The sequence below is a fragment of the Chanos chanos genome, chromosome 16 (genome assembly GCF_902362185.1).
Source record: "Chanos chanos chromosome 16, fChaCha1.1, whole genome shotgun sequence".
NCBI lineage: Eukaryota > Metazoa > Chordata > Actinopteri > Gonorynchiformes > Chanidae > Chanos > Chanos chanos.
The window spans coordinates 6896025-6910316 of record NC_044510.1 but is presented as its reverse complement, the minus strand read 5'-3'; the positions used below and the strand labels follow the sequence as shown (position 1 = coordinate 6910316).

At 45.0% G+C, this 14292-nt stretch overlaps 2 protein-coding genes across 3 annotated transcripts in view; one reads left to right on the top strand and one right to left on the bottom strand.

The window, feature by feature from the left end:
* strada (STE20 related adaptor alpha) overlaps positions 1-4263 on the bottom strand; it is a 10815-nt gene extending 6552 nt beyond the window's left edge. The window contains exons 1-4 of one of the 2 annotated variants that reach the window (XM_030793542.1): positions 4186-4263; positions 3358-3435; positions 3061-3118; positions 506-534 (exon numbers count right to left, since the gene is read on the bottom strand). In XM_030793542.1, the coding sequence (XP_030649402.1) occupies positions 506-534; positions 3061-3118; positions 3358-3369 (99 nt within the window). In that variant the 5' untranslated portion in view covers positions 3370-3435; positions 4186-4263. Of the gene's footprint in view, positions 1-505; positions 535-3060; positions 3119-3357; positions 3436-4185 lie in introns of those variants that run through there. The other variant, XM_030793543.1, reaches the window with a different exon arrangement.
* Positions 4264-4514: 251 nt separating this feature from the next.
* ddx42 (DEAD (Asp-Glu-Ala-Asp) box helicase 42) lies at positions 4515-14040 on the top strand. Its single transcript, XM_030793906.1, has 18 exons — positions 4515-4562; positions 5134-5363; positions 5530-5680; positions 5885-5946; positions 6441-6477; positions 7458-7610; positions 7887-7991; positions 8280-8399; positions 8809-8985; positions 9841-9969; positions 10262-10361; positions 10679-10726; positions 10871-10968; positions 11192-11468; positions 11832-12058; positions 12173-12283; positions 12554-12655; positions 12872-14040. The coding sequence occupies exons 2-18, from the start codon at positions 5149-5151 to the stop codon at positions 13493-13495; spliced, it is 2736 nt and encodes a 911-aa protein (XP_030649766.1). The 5' UTR covers positions 4515-4562; positions 5134-5148; the 3' UTR covers positions 13496-14040.
* The last annotated feature ends 252 nt before the right edge of the window (positions 14041-14292 follow it).

Here is a 14292-nt window from a genome sequence, read left to right as displayed (position 1 = left end):
CTCATTTCGTACGCTTTTTTTTCGTCATATTCTGTCCATTCTCTGTCACTGCACATACTGGGAGAAATACCCGCCCAGACACGGAGGTGGGGAAGGGGGGGGGGCAGTGAGTGTGACAGAATGGACACACAGAGAAGCGACACAATGAAAGCATGCAGAGAAGCGTGATATGACCGCAGTGAGTCGACATTACACACACACACACACACACACACACACACACATACACGCGCACAAGATCAAAAAGGTCGAAATGCTGAATTTACACTCGTTACACCTGTTCATTCGCACAAACACAACAACAATCTGACACGGAGGTCAAACACATTCACACTGACCATCTCACATGCCAACACACACACACACACACACACACCCCTACGCAGCGGCTATACTCATCGAAAACATTCAGACTGACCATCTCACATGCCAACACACACACACACACACACACAGATAAGCCGACAGACAGTTGGAAGAGCTGGAACAGAGAGGCAGAACTTACTTTCCTGAAAGGACTTGTCTGAGATTGCTCTGCAGTGGGGAAACCACAGAAATAACGCAGAAGAAGAAAAAAAGAAAAGAAAGGAAAAAAAAACACACATATATACACACATACAAACACAGACACACACACAGGATCTGTGTTTAAAGAGAGTCAAAGGTATGAGTCAAAGCACTGAAAGGTTAAAAGTAACACGGGAATAATGGTATGAACTTTCTTTCCCTGAATAACAGTGGTCATTTTTTTTTATTTTCTTCATTCATTTTGGTAAACAGCATCCATTGGGAATTCCAGTACTACGCTACTTACATTTCAGAACTTCCTGTTCATATCAGTTTAAATCTTTGAGACAAAAACAGGTGAACACATTGAGGGAAGACGAGACATATTGACTGAGTCAGACACCTTTCTGCTGTTTTAACACAAGGTTTAGCCCCCACAGTTATAAAATAAAACTTTGGCACAGTTTTAAAACTGGGAACAACATTTAAATTGAACATTTCAGTGTCTTACCTTAGGTCTGTGATACCACAAGTACTTAAAAAACATTTATGATGTTTACATTAACAACACAACACGGAACAAAAAAAAAAGGGGGGGGGGGGGGGTTAAAGTCAGTTGTGGGGACGCGGGGCTTGTTTGTTTTTCATTTTCATAGCGTTTTTTTTTTTTGGGGGGGGGGGCTATTTTAAAAGCCTAAGCTTGGTGGAGGCCATTTCCATTGTCTGCTCAGTTTATGCATTGCCAACAGGATACAAAAGCAGCCAGGAGCAAAAACACTTTTTAATTTTTTTTTTTTTCTCTTTCCCTTAGCCTTCGTAAAAAGAAATAGAGCAACATGCAGCAGTCAGGTGATGGTAGCAAAATGAGAGCAACACAAAAGAGCAATGAAGAGCAATGATTGGACATCCTTTTTCTACAGTGCCCGCTTTCCTTTCCTCCTCGGCCAATCAAATGCCCTAATGCAATCAGTCAATCAAACGTCCTATTCAGCACAAGACTCTCAAACAGCTTGGAGAGTGCAAAGTGAGAGCTCAGAGGGGCGGGGCCAGGATTGTGAACAGGATTCTGACAAAGACTCCCAATCAGGTGGTTATGAGATTACAGATTTTTTTCATTTTGTAGTGGTTAAAGTCACTTGTCGGGCATTTTAACAATGGTTTTGAATCGGTTCTCCTTCCAACCTGTTTCTAAAGCAGCAATGCACACTGACTCTAGATGACGGATGTGGTGAACTCAGCTTAACCAGTTTTACAGCTTCTCTATCCATCACACAGAATCACGGGGTCATAATTTAGGCTAATCAAGTTCTTAGGAACTGTGTGTCTAGTGTAGAATAGTTTGCTGGAAAAACACAGACTCCCTTAAATGTGTTCACTGCAGATACTGCCAAGAACACGGCAGAGACGCTGCCAACACAGAACCAACACAGTCTCCGTCCAATAGCAGCTGAACGTACCGTTTATGTAACACACACAGCCTAATCCTCATAACAGACCAACAGACCCACAGACAGAGAGAGAGAGAGAGAGAGAGAGAGAGAGAGAGAGAGAGAGAGAGAGGAAGAGAGAGAGAGAGGAAGAGAGAGGGGGGGGATTAAACGTGCTTTCCCAAAATCGAACCGAGACTCAAGACAGACCAAAATAACTCACACAAGAGACACAAAATTTATATCCTGCCTTCCTGAAAAGCACAGTAGTACACACACACACACACACACACACACAACAACAACACATGCTGAAGCTCCTCTCCATTCCACTACCATATGTCATAGCGTCGGAACACTAGATGCTGACATGTCGCCAAACGCCGGTTTGACAGTCAGAACTTTCTGCAGTTCCTCTGACTCTGTGGACTATGAGGAAGTTTCTCTGTCCAGGGGCAGAGGTGGCGTTCTGTTGACAAAGCTCTGCAAAAGAACCAGCTCACCCGTCTGCAGGCAGCTGCTATAGGAGCTTAACAGTAGGCTATGAGGTGAGTCAATTCCTGCTGAAGTTACCGGTTCCTTTCCTTCAAGTCAAAATTTTTGTGAGGTGGACAGGGGCAACACTAACATACCTGAATTGGATTTTTTTTTTTTTTAAGGTTTTTGAGCTATGGTGAGAGTATTTGAGATACCTTTAAAAAGACAGGAATTGATATCTTTAGGTTAAAGCTCTGTCGTGCTAAAAGTCAGAGGACATTTTCATTTTGACCGAATGAGTAAGTATACACCAAAGCAGGAGAGACTCCCCCAACCTATTCAGCCTGGCTTGGAATTAAGCAGCTCACCTCGGGGAAAAAAAATATCACAAAGCAGTAAGTCACAGTCAACCACATAACTTTGGTAAACTTGCTGTCAAAAGTCAGAACTGCACCACAGGAGAGAAGATTCTGGAATATTCAAGAAGGACCAGTCTGACTCTGGGCAACGTGTATGTACCAGTGATACAGCCAAAGTGTTACTGTGACGTCCTGCTTTGTGAAATACGACTCTGAAGGCTTGGTATTCAGGGGGAGAGACAAGCACAGGCAGTGTGTGTGTGCATGTTGCATGAAACAGCTTAACTCACCTCCAAACAACTCCAGGTCCCTCAGGCTCTCCACACTCAGTTTCTCTGATACCCAACGCTGAGAGAGAGAGAGAGAGAGAGAACGGTAAGCTGTCACTGATAAAGTGATACAATGGAACATTGTAATGTTGGACAACCTTTGCATTATAATAACTACTCTATAACAATAACTCATCTTAGCTGATAAAGTCAACTTTAGTTCGACACCGTTCATTAAAAAAAGTGTTGCATGTTTGTGGAATAATAGAGTAAGGAAATCAAGACTGGATTAGCTAATTAGCAGCAAATAGCACTCACCAAGAAAGACATGGATTCTGGCGGGGAATACAGGCAGCTACAGCATCGAAATGTTCTTATTAAGGGAAAGGGGTTAACCTGCAATACAATTAGGAACAGTAATGGTGATTTTTAAAATATGTACAAGATTTAAACCGATTAACTCGGGTGACAAGTCCTCGCATTACTCACGTAATGTTTTGTGACAATGTTAAATGCAGGTTTGACTTTAATTTATTTCCTTTTGATGCCTAATTGATCTCTGGTCACTTCCTCGTTGGGGTATTTTATAGTGGCGGTATTTCAATTACACTGGGCGTCACTATGAGAATTCATGGTGGTCTGACAAGATATGCAAACAGTATATCTGCCAAACTGAAAACCTTATAATGTGACGACGTAATGCTCACCACGGAAGCTACACTTTGTCATTCAGTTCACGGAATACAGTTCCCAACAATGAAATGGCTTCAATGAGAGGCTCACGGAGGATAAACTGACCGGCAGCTAACCACAACATAAACATACTAGCATCGTCAGACAGTTCTCTCCGATTAAAACTGGTGACGATAGCTAGCTGTCTGTTTGATTTGCCACGTTAACATAATGTGCATTTGAAATCTGACTGTTGGTTACATTCAGTCAGTTTGGGTGTGTACCGCATAACACATTTCATTTACGTTTTCAAGGTTTCATACAGGATTGTATACTTGAAAGGCTAACTAGTTAGCTTGCTAATTGGCAGGCTAACGTTAGCCGACCAGTAATTTGGCACGAATACCAGGTTTTTGCTTGCCAATATGTTTAATGCTTTGAAGATCAAAGTGGAGAATCATATATTAAGCTTACCTGTTGATAAGACTTCAGGTGAATTTTGTATTCACAGTTAACGTTCTCAGCAACACTTCAACGTAACACACTTCTTTTTGCAATGGGATGGTTAACTCTAGAAGGCTTCGGAGATTGGCTGGCGAAGGTTTCCACCCTGGAGTTCTCGCAATACCATTTGATCATTTTAGCAATTTCCAACGCCCCCATATGGGCGTGGAAAAGTTTAATATCTGCATGTTCACTGGTCTATGCTGAGAGGGAAGAACACCTATGTGGTCATCAGAAATTGACATTTACTACAGAGTTTGATGACGTCAAATGACGAAGAACGCAATCTGAACGACCATCGGAATACTGCGGTGGTAAACAGGCTCTTCTCGCTGTGGATCTAAAAGGTACCCATGTTAATTGGCAAAGTTCATTAACATAGTAGGGTTATGGTTTATTAGCGTTTCAGAGATATAATCTCAAAGTAACATTCTTAATATTCCCCCATACACCCACTTTGTGGCAATGTGCTTTCGCAGGTCTAGCATAACAGGTTAGCGGTCCAGATTAGTTCTTGCTAGCTGTTGTAGCTAAACGAGCTCGCCATTTAGGAATATTGAAACTACGAAATATAACTTGACTCGAAATATACATGCCTTAAAATAGCGACCACGAGTGAATGTTCCACGCTCTTACTAGTGCAGTTAAAATCTGACTTATCATTATGAAATTTTGCAACCAATTCTTATTTACATTAACGTTAGCTGCGTGCTTTCGCTTCAAAGATGCGCGAGCGTATCCATGCAAGCAAAACTGAAAGGTTAATCTAAATTTAAGATAAAGAAGGACGAGATAAAATATATGAGAACACGCAACCTTTAAACACGACTGGATATATGTAAATTATGCAGCTGGCTTTCGGTCTAGGCTAACATGTCAGCTAATTTCTTCACAGCTGAGTTTAATCTTTTCTCGTAGTGTAGTGTACCCACAATGAACTGGAACAAGGGAGGCCCTGGGGCTAAGAGAGGTTTTGGCTTCGGAGGATTCTCGCTCTCCGGGGGAAAGAAGGAAGAGCCTCGGTTGACACAATCGGCCCATACAGCGTTTTCAAGTTCAGGAGCTGCGGGGGGATACGGCAAGAACCAGCAGCTCCCTGCTTTCTACAAAATCGGTACCAAAAGGGCCAATTTCGACGAGGAAAATGCGTGAGTGAAATTTACGAACACATTTACGAGTTTATATGCGAATGCTGCATTCGACCTCCCGATTTACAAATTTTGAAAAATGAAAATTAAAAAACTGAACGTACGCTGCATGTATATTAGTTAATGTGCCTGTCTTCATATTTATGTCGTTGTTCACCCTTCTCAGTTATTTTGAAGACGAAGAGGAAGAGTCGAGCACAGCAGACCTGCCGTACATACCGGCAGAGAATTCTCCGACGCGGCAGCAGTTCCAGTCCGGAGGGGGAGGCTCAGATAGTGAAGATGATCCGCTGGATGCCTTTATGGCTGAGGTTGAGGTGAGACTGGCGACGCGGGATAATTGACCTCCTTATAAACACCCTAATCTTAGAGTTATCTCTGTGGGAAAAATAAATAAACAAAATAGAATGTTCTGTGAGAAAGCATGGTACATGCATGTGCGAAAGTTTTGAATAGTTCATTTAGCAAGCAGCCACAGTAATACAAGCCTCTTCTTCTTATGTCTTTTTTTTTAACACCAGAACCAAGCAGCAAAGGACATGAAGAAGCTGGAAGACAAGGAGAAAGAGAAGAAGGCAGCAAAGTAAAGTCCTTTTATTGTCTTCTTGTCTAGTTTGTAGACATATGCCCACTCACACAGAGGTTTTGATATCTCAGCTAACGATTCTAGACTAAGGCTGCATTTGAAGCATTCTTTTTTTCTTTTTTTTTTTTTGGCCAAATGAGATTTCTCACACACGCAAGTTTATACATTTGGGCATCTATTAAAGAGGGATACAATGACCTTTTTAGGGCTTGAAGTCCAAAGACTCAAAATCACACTTAGAATTGAAATTTGAACTGAGCTCAATTGGTTTTTATGTGAAGTTCAATTCTTTGAGGTCCCACCTTTTTGGTTCTATGTGTTTGTCGTTCATCTGTCAGAAATATTTGGGTTCCACCTGTTGGAATTTGGTAGATTACGCATGGGGGTGGGACAGGGAGGGAATCTCATGGGAGAAGCGGGTGGATTGTGGGTTGCCACGGGTGATTGAGCGAGTCGCAGGGAAGTTTTTTTTTTGTTTTTCTTTGTTCCAGGGGTATACGTGATGATATTGAAGAGGAGGATGACCAAGTGAGTGAACTTTCCCCAGTTCTTTTCTCTCTCACTAAACCTTCCTCTGCTTCCACACCTTCTTATCTCTGTCTCGTCTGAGTTTTTCACCTCTGCCTGTTGTCAGTCTCTCTCTCTTGCTCTCTCTCTCTCTTGCTCTCTCTCTCTCTCTCGCTCTCGCTCTCTCTGATAGTCTCCCGCTATCAGTCTTGCCCTTTTCTTTTCTTTTTTCTTTTCTTTTCTTTTCTTTTGTCTTTCTGATTGTCTGTCTGCATTTGCCTCCTTCCCTCTGAAGAAGCCTTCTCAGGTTATTTTTGCAAACAGAACTTTTCCAGAGTCTTTTTTCTGTCAGTGCAGAGAGCAGGCAGGCTGTGTGAGTGACGGTGTACGACGGCGCATGACATCATTGGTCCTTCAGTTAGTTTTAAAAATCTCTCAGTATAGCACGTCATTAAGTCCTTTCTTATGTTCTCCAGTAGGTATATAGATTTATACTCTTAAATACTTGAGTCGAGGTGTTGTACTCTCAGATCATTATCCCTTGATCTAGTCTGTTAGTGGTTTCCTGGGTATACCTGAAATGTAGCTGGTCCACGTTTATATTTTAATCCGTTTGTTCCGATGTCCATCAGTTTTTTTTGCGCTGGGTCTTGGCCCAAATGCCGTGGTGTTTCATTGTTAATATTTAGCTTTTTTTTTGTTTAGTCTTTTTCTTTTCTTTTAACCTTCAGCTGATACTCCGTTTCAAGGCTTCGTAAAACCTCCTCGGTCACATGTTGAGTTTATATGGACTTGTAGAGCGTGCTCTGCTCGGTGATCGGCTACGCTTGTCTGAACTATTGCGAAACCCCAAGGCTCTCTGTCCTCGGTTACTCTGGTCTGAAGCGTTCCCGTAATCTCCACGCGCCGTACTCGGTCACCGCTGGTTGCATTATGATTGTCACGCGCTTGCTCGGAAATCGTTTGGTACTGTCTGAGATGGGGTCTTGTGCTCTGTGCAGGAGGCTTACTTCCGTTACATGGCGGAGAATCCGACAGCCGGGCTGACGCAGGAGGAAGAGGAGGAGACCATCGACTACGACAGCGACGGAAACCCCATCGCCCCCACCACCAAAAAAATCATTATGCCCCTCCCCCCGATCGACCACACAGAGGTACGAGATAACCACCCCGTGTCATTTCCTCCGCTCTCATTCAGCCAATCAGAGTTGGGCATTGTAAAGTTTCAGAACACATCATTCATGGTATTTACAGAACACATCTGCAAATTGCATTTAAAAAAAAAAAAAAAACAAGAGTATTGTTTTTTGTTCTGAAACGGAGTCTAGCAGAAATGGATTAGCTCTATCTTGGATTAGGGAATGTTGGTCCCGGTAAATTTAAGTTCAAGTTTTAAGTTTAAGTTTTTTTTCGGTGTCACTTCCCAAAAGATTGACTACGCGCCCTTTGAGAAGAACTTCTATAACGAGCATGAGGAGCTGAGCAGTCTTACAGGGACACAGGTGGTGGAACTGAGACAGAAACTCAACCTTAGGGTGAGTGACATCAAATATGTGTGCCTTCAAACTCTCTCTCTCTCACTCACACACACACGTGCGCGCGTGCCCACAGACACGCTCTCCCTCCCACTTAATTTGTTTACATTTTAATGTTTATTCATTTAGCAGATGCTTTTATCCAAAGCGACCTCCAGCACAGGCAGAAAACATAACCAAGGATATAGACATTATGGAGCTACGTCCTTTACTGTTTTTACATACTCACACTCTCCCCTCCTCCTCCTCCTCCTCCACCTCCTCCTCCAAACTGTTTTTGATTGACAGGTGTCTGGTGCTGCTCCTCCTAAACCCGCCACCAGTTTCGCCCACTTTGGCTTTGACGAGCAGCTCATGCAGCAAATCCGGAAGTCCGAGTACACCCAGCCCACACCCATTCAGTGCCAGGTAAACTTTCTCAACATCGTTGTGTTTTTGTCCGTGCAAACATGAGAAATATGGCTAATATGGCTAATCAATGCGATTTTTTGGCAAATATATAATACCTTGGCAGATGGCAAATATATAATACCTTGGGTTACAAATATAGACAACATATAGACATATAGAAATATAGACAACAAGACAACATGAAAGTAGACAACATTTTAAGTAACTTTCAATCAGAATAACTCTGTAGATCACTTTTTCATTACTATTTGATTCATAGTAGCAGACATTCTTTGCAAAGTTGCGGACCACACAGCTGGCAGAGAACTTTGACCGTGGCTTGTGCGTCCCAAGGTGGTGGTGGTGGTGTCGCGTTCAGTGTTTCTATGGTAACTCCCCTCTCTCCTCCTCACCCTCGTGGTCTTAGGGGGTGCCCATCGCGCTGAGCGGCAGGGACATGATCGGCATCGCCAAGACGGGCAGCGGAAAAACGGCCGCCTTCATTTGGCCCATGCTGGTTCACATCATGGACCAGAAAGAACTTGAGCAAGGAGACGGACCGATCGCAGTCATAGTCTGCCCGACCAGAGAGCTCTGTCAACAGGTAAGAGAGAGAGAGAGAGAGAGACAGACAGACGCAGACCGATCGCAGTCATAGTCTGCCCGACCAGAGAGCTCTGTCAGCAGGTGAGAGAGAGAGAGAGAGAGACAGACAGACACAGACCGATCGCAGTCATAGTCTGCCCGACCAGAGAGCTCTGTCAACAGGTAAGAGAGAGAGAGAGACAGACACAGACCAATCGCAGTCATAGTCTGCCCGACCAGAGAGCTCTGTCAACAGGTAAGAGAGAGAAAGAGAGACAGACAGACACAGACCGATCGCAGTCATCGTCTGCCCGACCAGAGAGCTCTGTCAGCAGGTAAGAGAGAGACAGAGAGAGACAGACAGACAGACAACAAGGAGGGAGGGAGGGAGGGAGAGAGAGGGAGGGAAGGGGAGAGAGAGGGAGGGAAGGGGAGAGAGAGGGAGAGAAGGGGAGAGAGAGGGAGAGAGAGAGAGAGGCAGAAGGAGAGAGAAGGGGTGAGGAAATGAACTTGAGAGAGGACGGAGATGGAGGTTTCTGCAGAACACAGGGAAGGAGAGGAGAGGTGGATCTATGGGCACAAAGTATTGAACAGGACGGGATAAAAGAGGAAATGAGCGAGAGAGAGAGAGGAGAAAAACAGAGAACAACATCAATCAGAACAGTGATGTGTGGGGTAGAGAGAACGATGGAGGAGAGGGAAGAGGGGAGATCTGTTTGAAAGTAAATAAAGTAAAGCGATCAGAAGTGGAGTCAAAAAAAATGAAAGGACAGAGAAAAAGAGAATTCCAGAATCCTAGTTCACTTTTTATTTTCACCTTATTATGTCTCTGACAAAGTGTGTGTGTGTGTGTGTGTGTGTGTTTTTTTTTTAGATCCATACGGAGTGTAAGCGTTTCGGGAAGGCCTACGGGCTGCGTTCGGTGGCTGTTTACGGAGGGGGCAGCATGTGGGAACAGGCCAAAGCGTTACAGGAGGGAGCCGAAATCGTCGTCTGCACCCCGGTAATCGTCCCTCTGCCCCGTCTCCACGGCAACGACGTGCCGGGCTTGCCGCGAAAGAGACTCCATGAAATTTTCATGAATTGCAACTAGTGCAGATTGCTGTTAGGAGAATGTGATAGACTGTGCGTTTATGTAAGCGTTTTCACTGATGTTGTATTAGTTTCTTTTTCTAAACTCTTTAGCTATTAATGTGATTCAGTCTAGGAGCAGTGGGTGAAGTGAGTATTTTCTGTGCGTGAATGTGTGTGTGTGTGTGTTTCTGATGGTACGTGTTTCACACACACACACGCAGGGCCGTCTGATTGACCACGTGAAGAAGAAGGCCACCTCGCTGCAGAGGGTCACGTACCTGGTGTTTGATGAAGCCGACCGCATGTTTGACATGGGCTTCGGTGAGTCCCGGCGCCTTTCTTCAGTCTCTCTCTCTCACACACACTCATCTCCTTCCTCTCTTAGTTTTCTTTCCTTTGGTTTGATCTTCAAACACTTCATGGCAGGTTGGTTTGGAGTTTTATCGTGTCTTGTATGAATTAAAGGTTAATGGAGTTAATACTGTGACCCAGCAGTTGGTTATATGTGTGTGTGTGTCCTCTGCAGCAGTTGGTTATATATGTGTGTGTGTCCTCTGCAGCAGTTGGTTTTATGTGTGTGTGTGTCCTCTGGCCTGTGTTTGTATGTTAAGTACGTCTCTTTTGCATTTCGCTTTCAGAATATCAAGTCAGATCCATCGCCAGTCACGTCAGACCTGATAGACAGAGTAAGTGTTCACTGTTTGGAAAGAGTGTGTGTGTGTGTGTGTCTTCTTTCTTTTAACGAAAACCAGCGTCTGATCTTACCTGAACGTGAAACGCTCTGACCTTTGACCTCTCCCCTCCGCCCCCCCTGCCCCGGTTCTCCGCAGCGCTTCTCTTCAGCGCGACGTTCCGTAAGAAGATCGAGAAGCTGGCGCGAGATATTTTGGTGGACCCCATTCGTGTGGTGCAGGGCGACATTGGAGAGGTACCGCTCCCCCGTTCCCAAACCTCTGTCAGAACGTCCGAGCAGTATTTTAAACATCTAAAGAGACGTGTCTAGACCAGGAGAGGAATAGGCGGAAGATGATGTAGGAAAGAATGTATGTTTGAAGAATCAATTGAATAACCATTCGTCCCTCCGCCCCTTCCAATGTTTTTCTTTTTTTTTTTTTCCACCTTTCCTCCCCCCCCTCCCATTCCTTCTTTAGGCTAACGAGGACGTGACCCAGGTGGTGGAGGTGCTGCCCTCTGGGCAGGATAAGTGGTCGTGGTTGACGCGGAGGGTGGTGGAGTTCACCTCCACGGGGTCTGTGCTTATCTTCGTCACTAAGAAGGCCAACTGTGAGGAGCTGGCCACTAACCTGACGCAGGAGGGTTACAGTCTGGGTCTGCTGCACGGAGACATGGACCAGAGCGAAAGGAACAAAGTCATCACCGACTTCAAGAAGAAGAACCTGCCCGTGCTGGTGGCCACCGATGTGGCAGGTGAGTGTGTTAGGAAGTGTGTCTCTGTGAGCGAAGGAGCGTGTGTGTGTGAGAGAGAGAGAGCAATGGTGTGTGTGTGTGTGAGAGAGAGAGCAATGGTGTGTGTGTGTGTGAGAGAGAGCAAAGGAGTGTGTTTCTCTGTGTATTTGTGAACAAGGGACTGTGCCCTGTGTGTTATGAAAGGAGTTTGTTGTGTGTGTGTGTGTCTGTGCGTGTGTGTGTGTGTGTTTGAGAATGTGAAACGTTTATTTGACAGCATTAAGGAGGGGAGCTGGAAGAGTGAATCATGTGAACTGACCCTTATATTGTCTTCTCTTGCTTTAGAGTTATAACCATGTTTCCTCTCTCTTTTTCTTCTTTCAGCTCGTGGGTTGGATATTCCCTCTATCCGTACGGTGGTTAACTATGACGTCGCTCGTGACATCGACACGCACACGCACAGGATCGGTCGAACGGGTCGTGCCGGGGAGAAGGGCGTGGCCTACACCCTGCTCACACACAAAGACACGTCATTCGCTGGAGACCTTGTCCGTAACCTCGAGGGAGCCAATCAGTATGTTCCAAAGGAGCTGATGGACCTGGCAATGCAGGTATGTCAAAAATTACTTGATGAGTCTGGTAAATTCTGGTCCAATCCTTGAAATCCTACATTTTTTGTAATGAAAAGACTTCATTTCCAACATTTTCTGCTAATTCTCTCTCAGAATCCCTGGTTCAGGAAGTCTCGCTTCAAAGGAGGGAAGGGGAAGAAACTGAATGTTGGAGGTGGAGGTTTGGGCTACAGAGAGAGGCCCGGCCTGGGCGCAGAGACCTCTGTGAGTTTTCTCTCTTTCTTTCACCCCTTTTTTATTCTTTTTCTCCAAGACCTGTTATAGTCCTAAGACTAAACTCTAAAAAAAAAAACTTAAGTATTTTAAAGTAAATCAACTCTAATGGTGAAAAGACACACATGGAGGGCCCAGACTGATCTTCAAGTGACACTTTCACTGGTTTGGCTTTGAGAGATGATGAAGTTAAGGCGTTACTGGGGTTTGTTGTTGTTGTTGTTTTTTTTAAATGTTTGCTGTCATGTGTCCTGTAAACAGGAGCGCAGCAGTACTGGAGGAGCTATGGGTAATTATGAGGCGTATAAACCATCGACTGGAGCTATGGGAGACCGAATGGCAGCTATGAAACAAGCCTTCCAGGTAACACACACACACACACACACACACACACATATATATGCATACAAATACATATTCACACATACGCCCTGCTAAAATTCTCTTGCCAGCATTTCCTCTTCATGGTTTTTTTTTTGTTTTTGTTTTTTTTTACGTCAGTTGCGTAAAGTTCTGTCCTCACTCTATGCACACACACACACTCTTACACACACGTTTGTGGTTCTCTGTCTCTTTCAGGCTCAGTATAAGAACCACTTTGTGGCTGCTTCAGAGGGTCCTCCTAAACTCTCTGCTAAGTCCAGCAGCACCTCTGGATGGACCAGTGCAGGCAGCCTGAGCTCTCTGCCCTCTGGTGACCCCGACGCTTTAGACCACCAACCCCGGCAAATGCCACCTTCCTCTTCCTCTTCCTCCCCCATGCCTCCTCCGCCGCAGCTCAGTTCCGGCACCAAAATGGCCGGTTTCAGCAGCGCCGGTTCTCTCAGCTCCGTGTCCGACGCTTACTCGAGCTCCTACTCTTCCTCCTCGGCCAGAGACGGCTCCCGTGGCGACCGGCACGGCGACGGTTGGGGTCGCCATGGCGACAGGCACAGCGGAGATCGAGATCGCCATGGCGACAGGCACAGCGGAGATCGAGATCGCCATGGCGACAGGGACCGGCACGGAGACCGAGATCGACACGGAGACAGAGACCGCCACAGCGACGGAAGGAACGGCGACGGAAGCCGCCGGGACCGGGACGGGCGGTCGGAGAGAGACGACTGGAGTCGAGACGGGGATGGGCGGAGCCACAGAGGAGGGGAAGACAGCTTTGCGGTTCCAGATCCCCCGAAACGCAAGAAAAGCCGATGGGACAATTAGGGCGAACAAAAAATCCATTGGAAAACATCTCCACAACAACTATTCAAACAGCTGTTTGTAGATCAGCATGCATAGCTTAGAGACTATCAAAACATTACCTGCTTATCTCAAATTTCCACATAACTTGTGAAGAAGTGGACTGTTAGGTGCAGAGGCAAGTTTTTAGAAACACACTTTTTGCCCACTACCTGCTGATCTGATATCAGTAATTATGGTTTTCTTATAAGGGTCTAGATTGGGGAAGAGGTGATCCTAGGTCTGCTGTTAAGGGCAGAGAGGAACTGATGTAGTTTCTCATTAACATCAGACATGTGCACTAGAAGAAGCCTTTATCTCAGCACCACTTGTGTGGGGCATTTTAACCAGACTTTTCCTCTGTTCAGCCCATCCAGCCCCAGTATAGACCAATGAAGGGTTGCAGTGGTTTGGCGATGAGATTCAAAAGGGTTTTTTTGAAATGATTATCTTTTCTGGATCCTTCCACTGACCCCTGCTCATTATTTAAAGCTTAAATGTGAATTATTGGGGGAGACATCCAACCTCTCCCACCCCCCTCCCCCCAAAAAATCTTTATCAACAGACTCATTGAAAGTCAGTAAGCTTTTCTTCTTTTTTTAAGGAAAAAAAAATAGCGTTTAACTGTACTCTTTGTGTGAATCTGTCTAATATTGTGTGAGGGGACTATTTGGGAAAAACCTTAGCATCAAGTGTTGTGTTTGACGTTTTTAGCAAAGTGCCTTCTTAGTGGCACAGAAATGACTTGGTTTTCCTTTTTTTTTTTTTTTTTTTTTTTTTAT

What these genes read in the sequence shown, in the direction of transcription:
- ddx42 (XM_030793906.1), top strand. Translation starts at nt 5,149, where the DNA reads ATGAACTGGAACAAGGGAGGCCCTGGGGCTAAGAGAGGTTTTGGCTTC. An exon ending in TGATGGACCTGGCAATGCAG is followed by an intron (nt 12,059 to 12,172) that starts GTATGTCAAAAA and finishes ATTCTCTCTCAG; the next exon opens with AATCCCTGGTTCAGGAAGTC. An exon ending in GCCTGGGCGCAGAGACCTCT is followed by an intron (nt 12,284 to 12,553) that starts GTGAGTTTTCTC and finishes TCCTGTAAACAG; the next exon opens with GAGCGCAGCAGTACTGGAGG.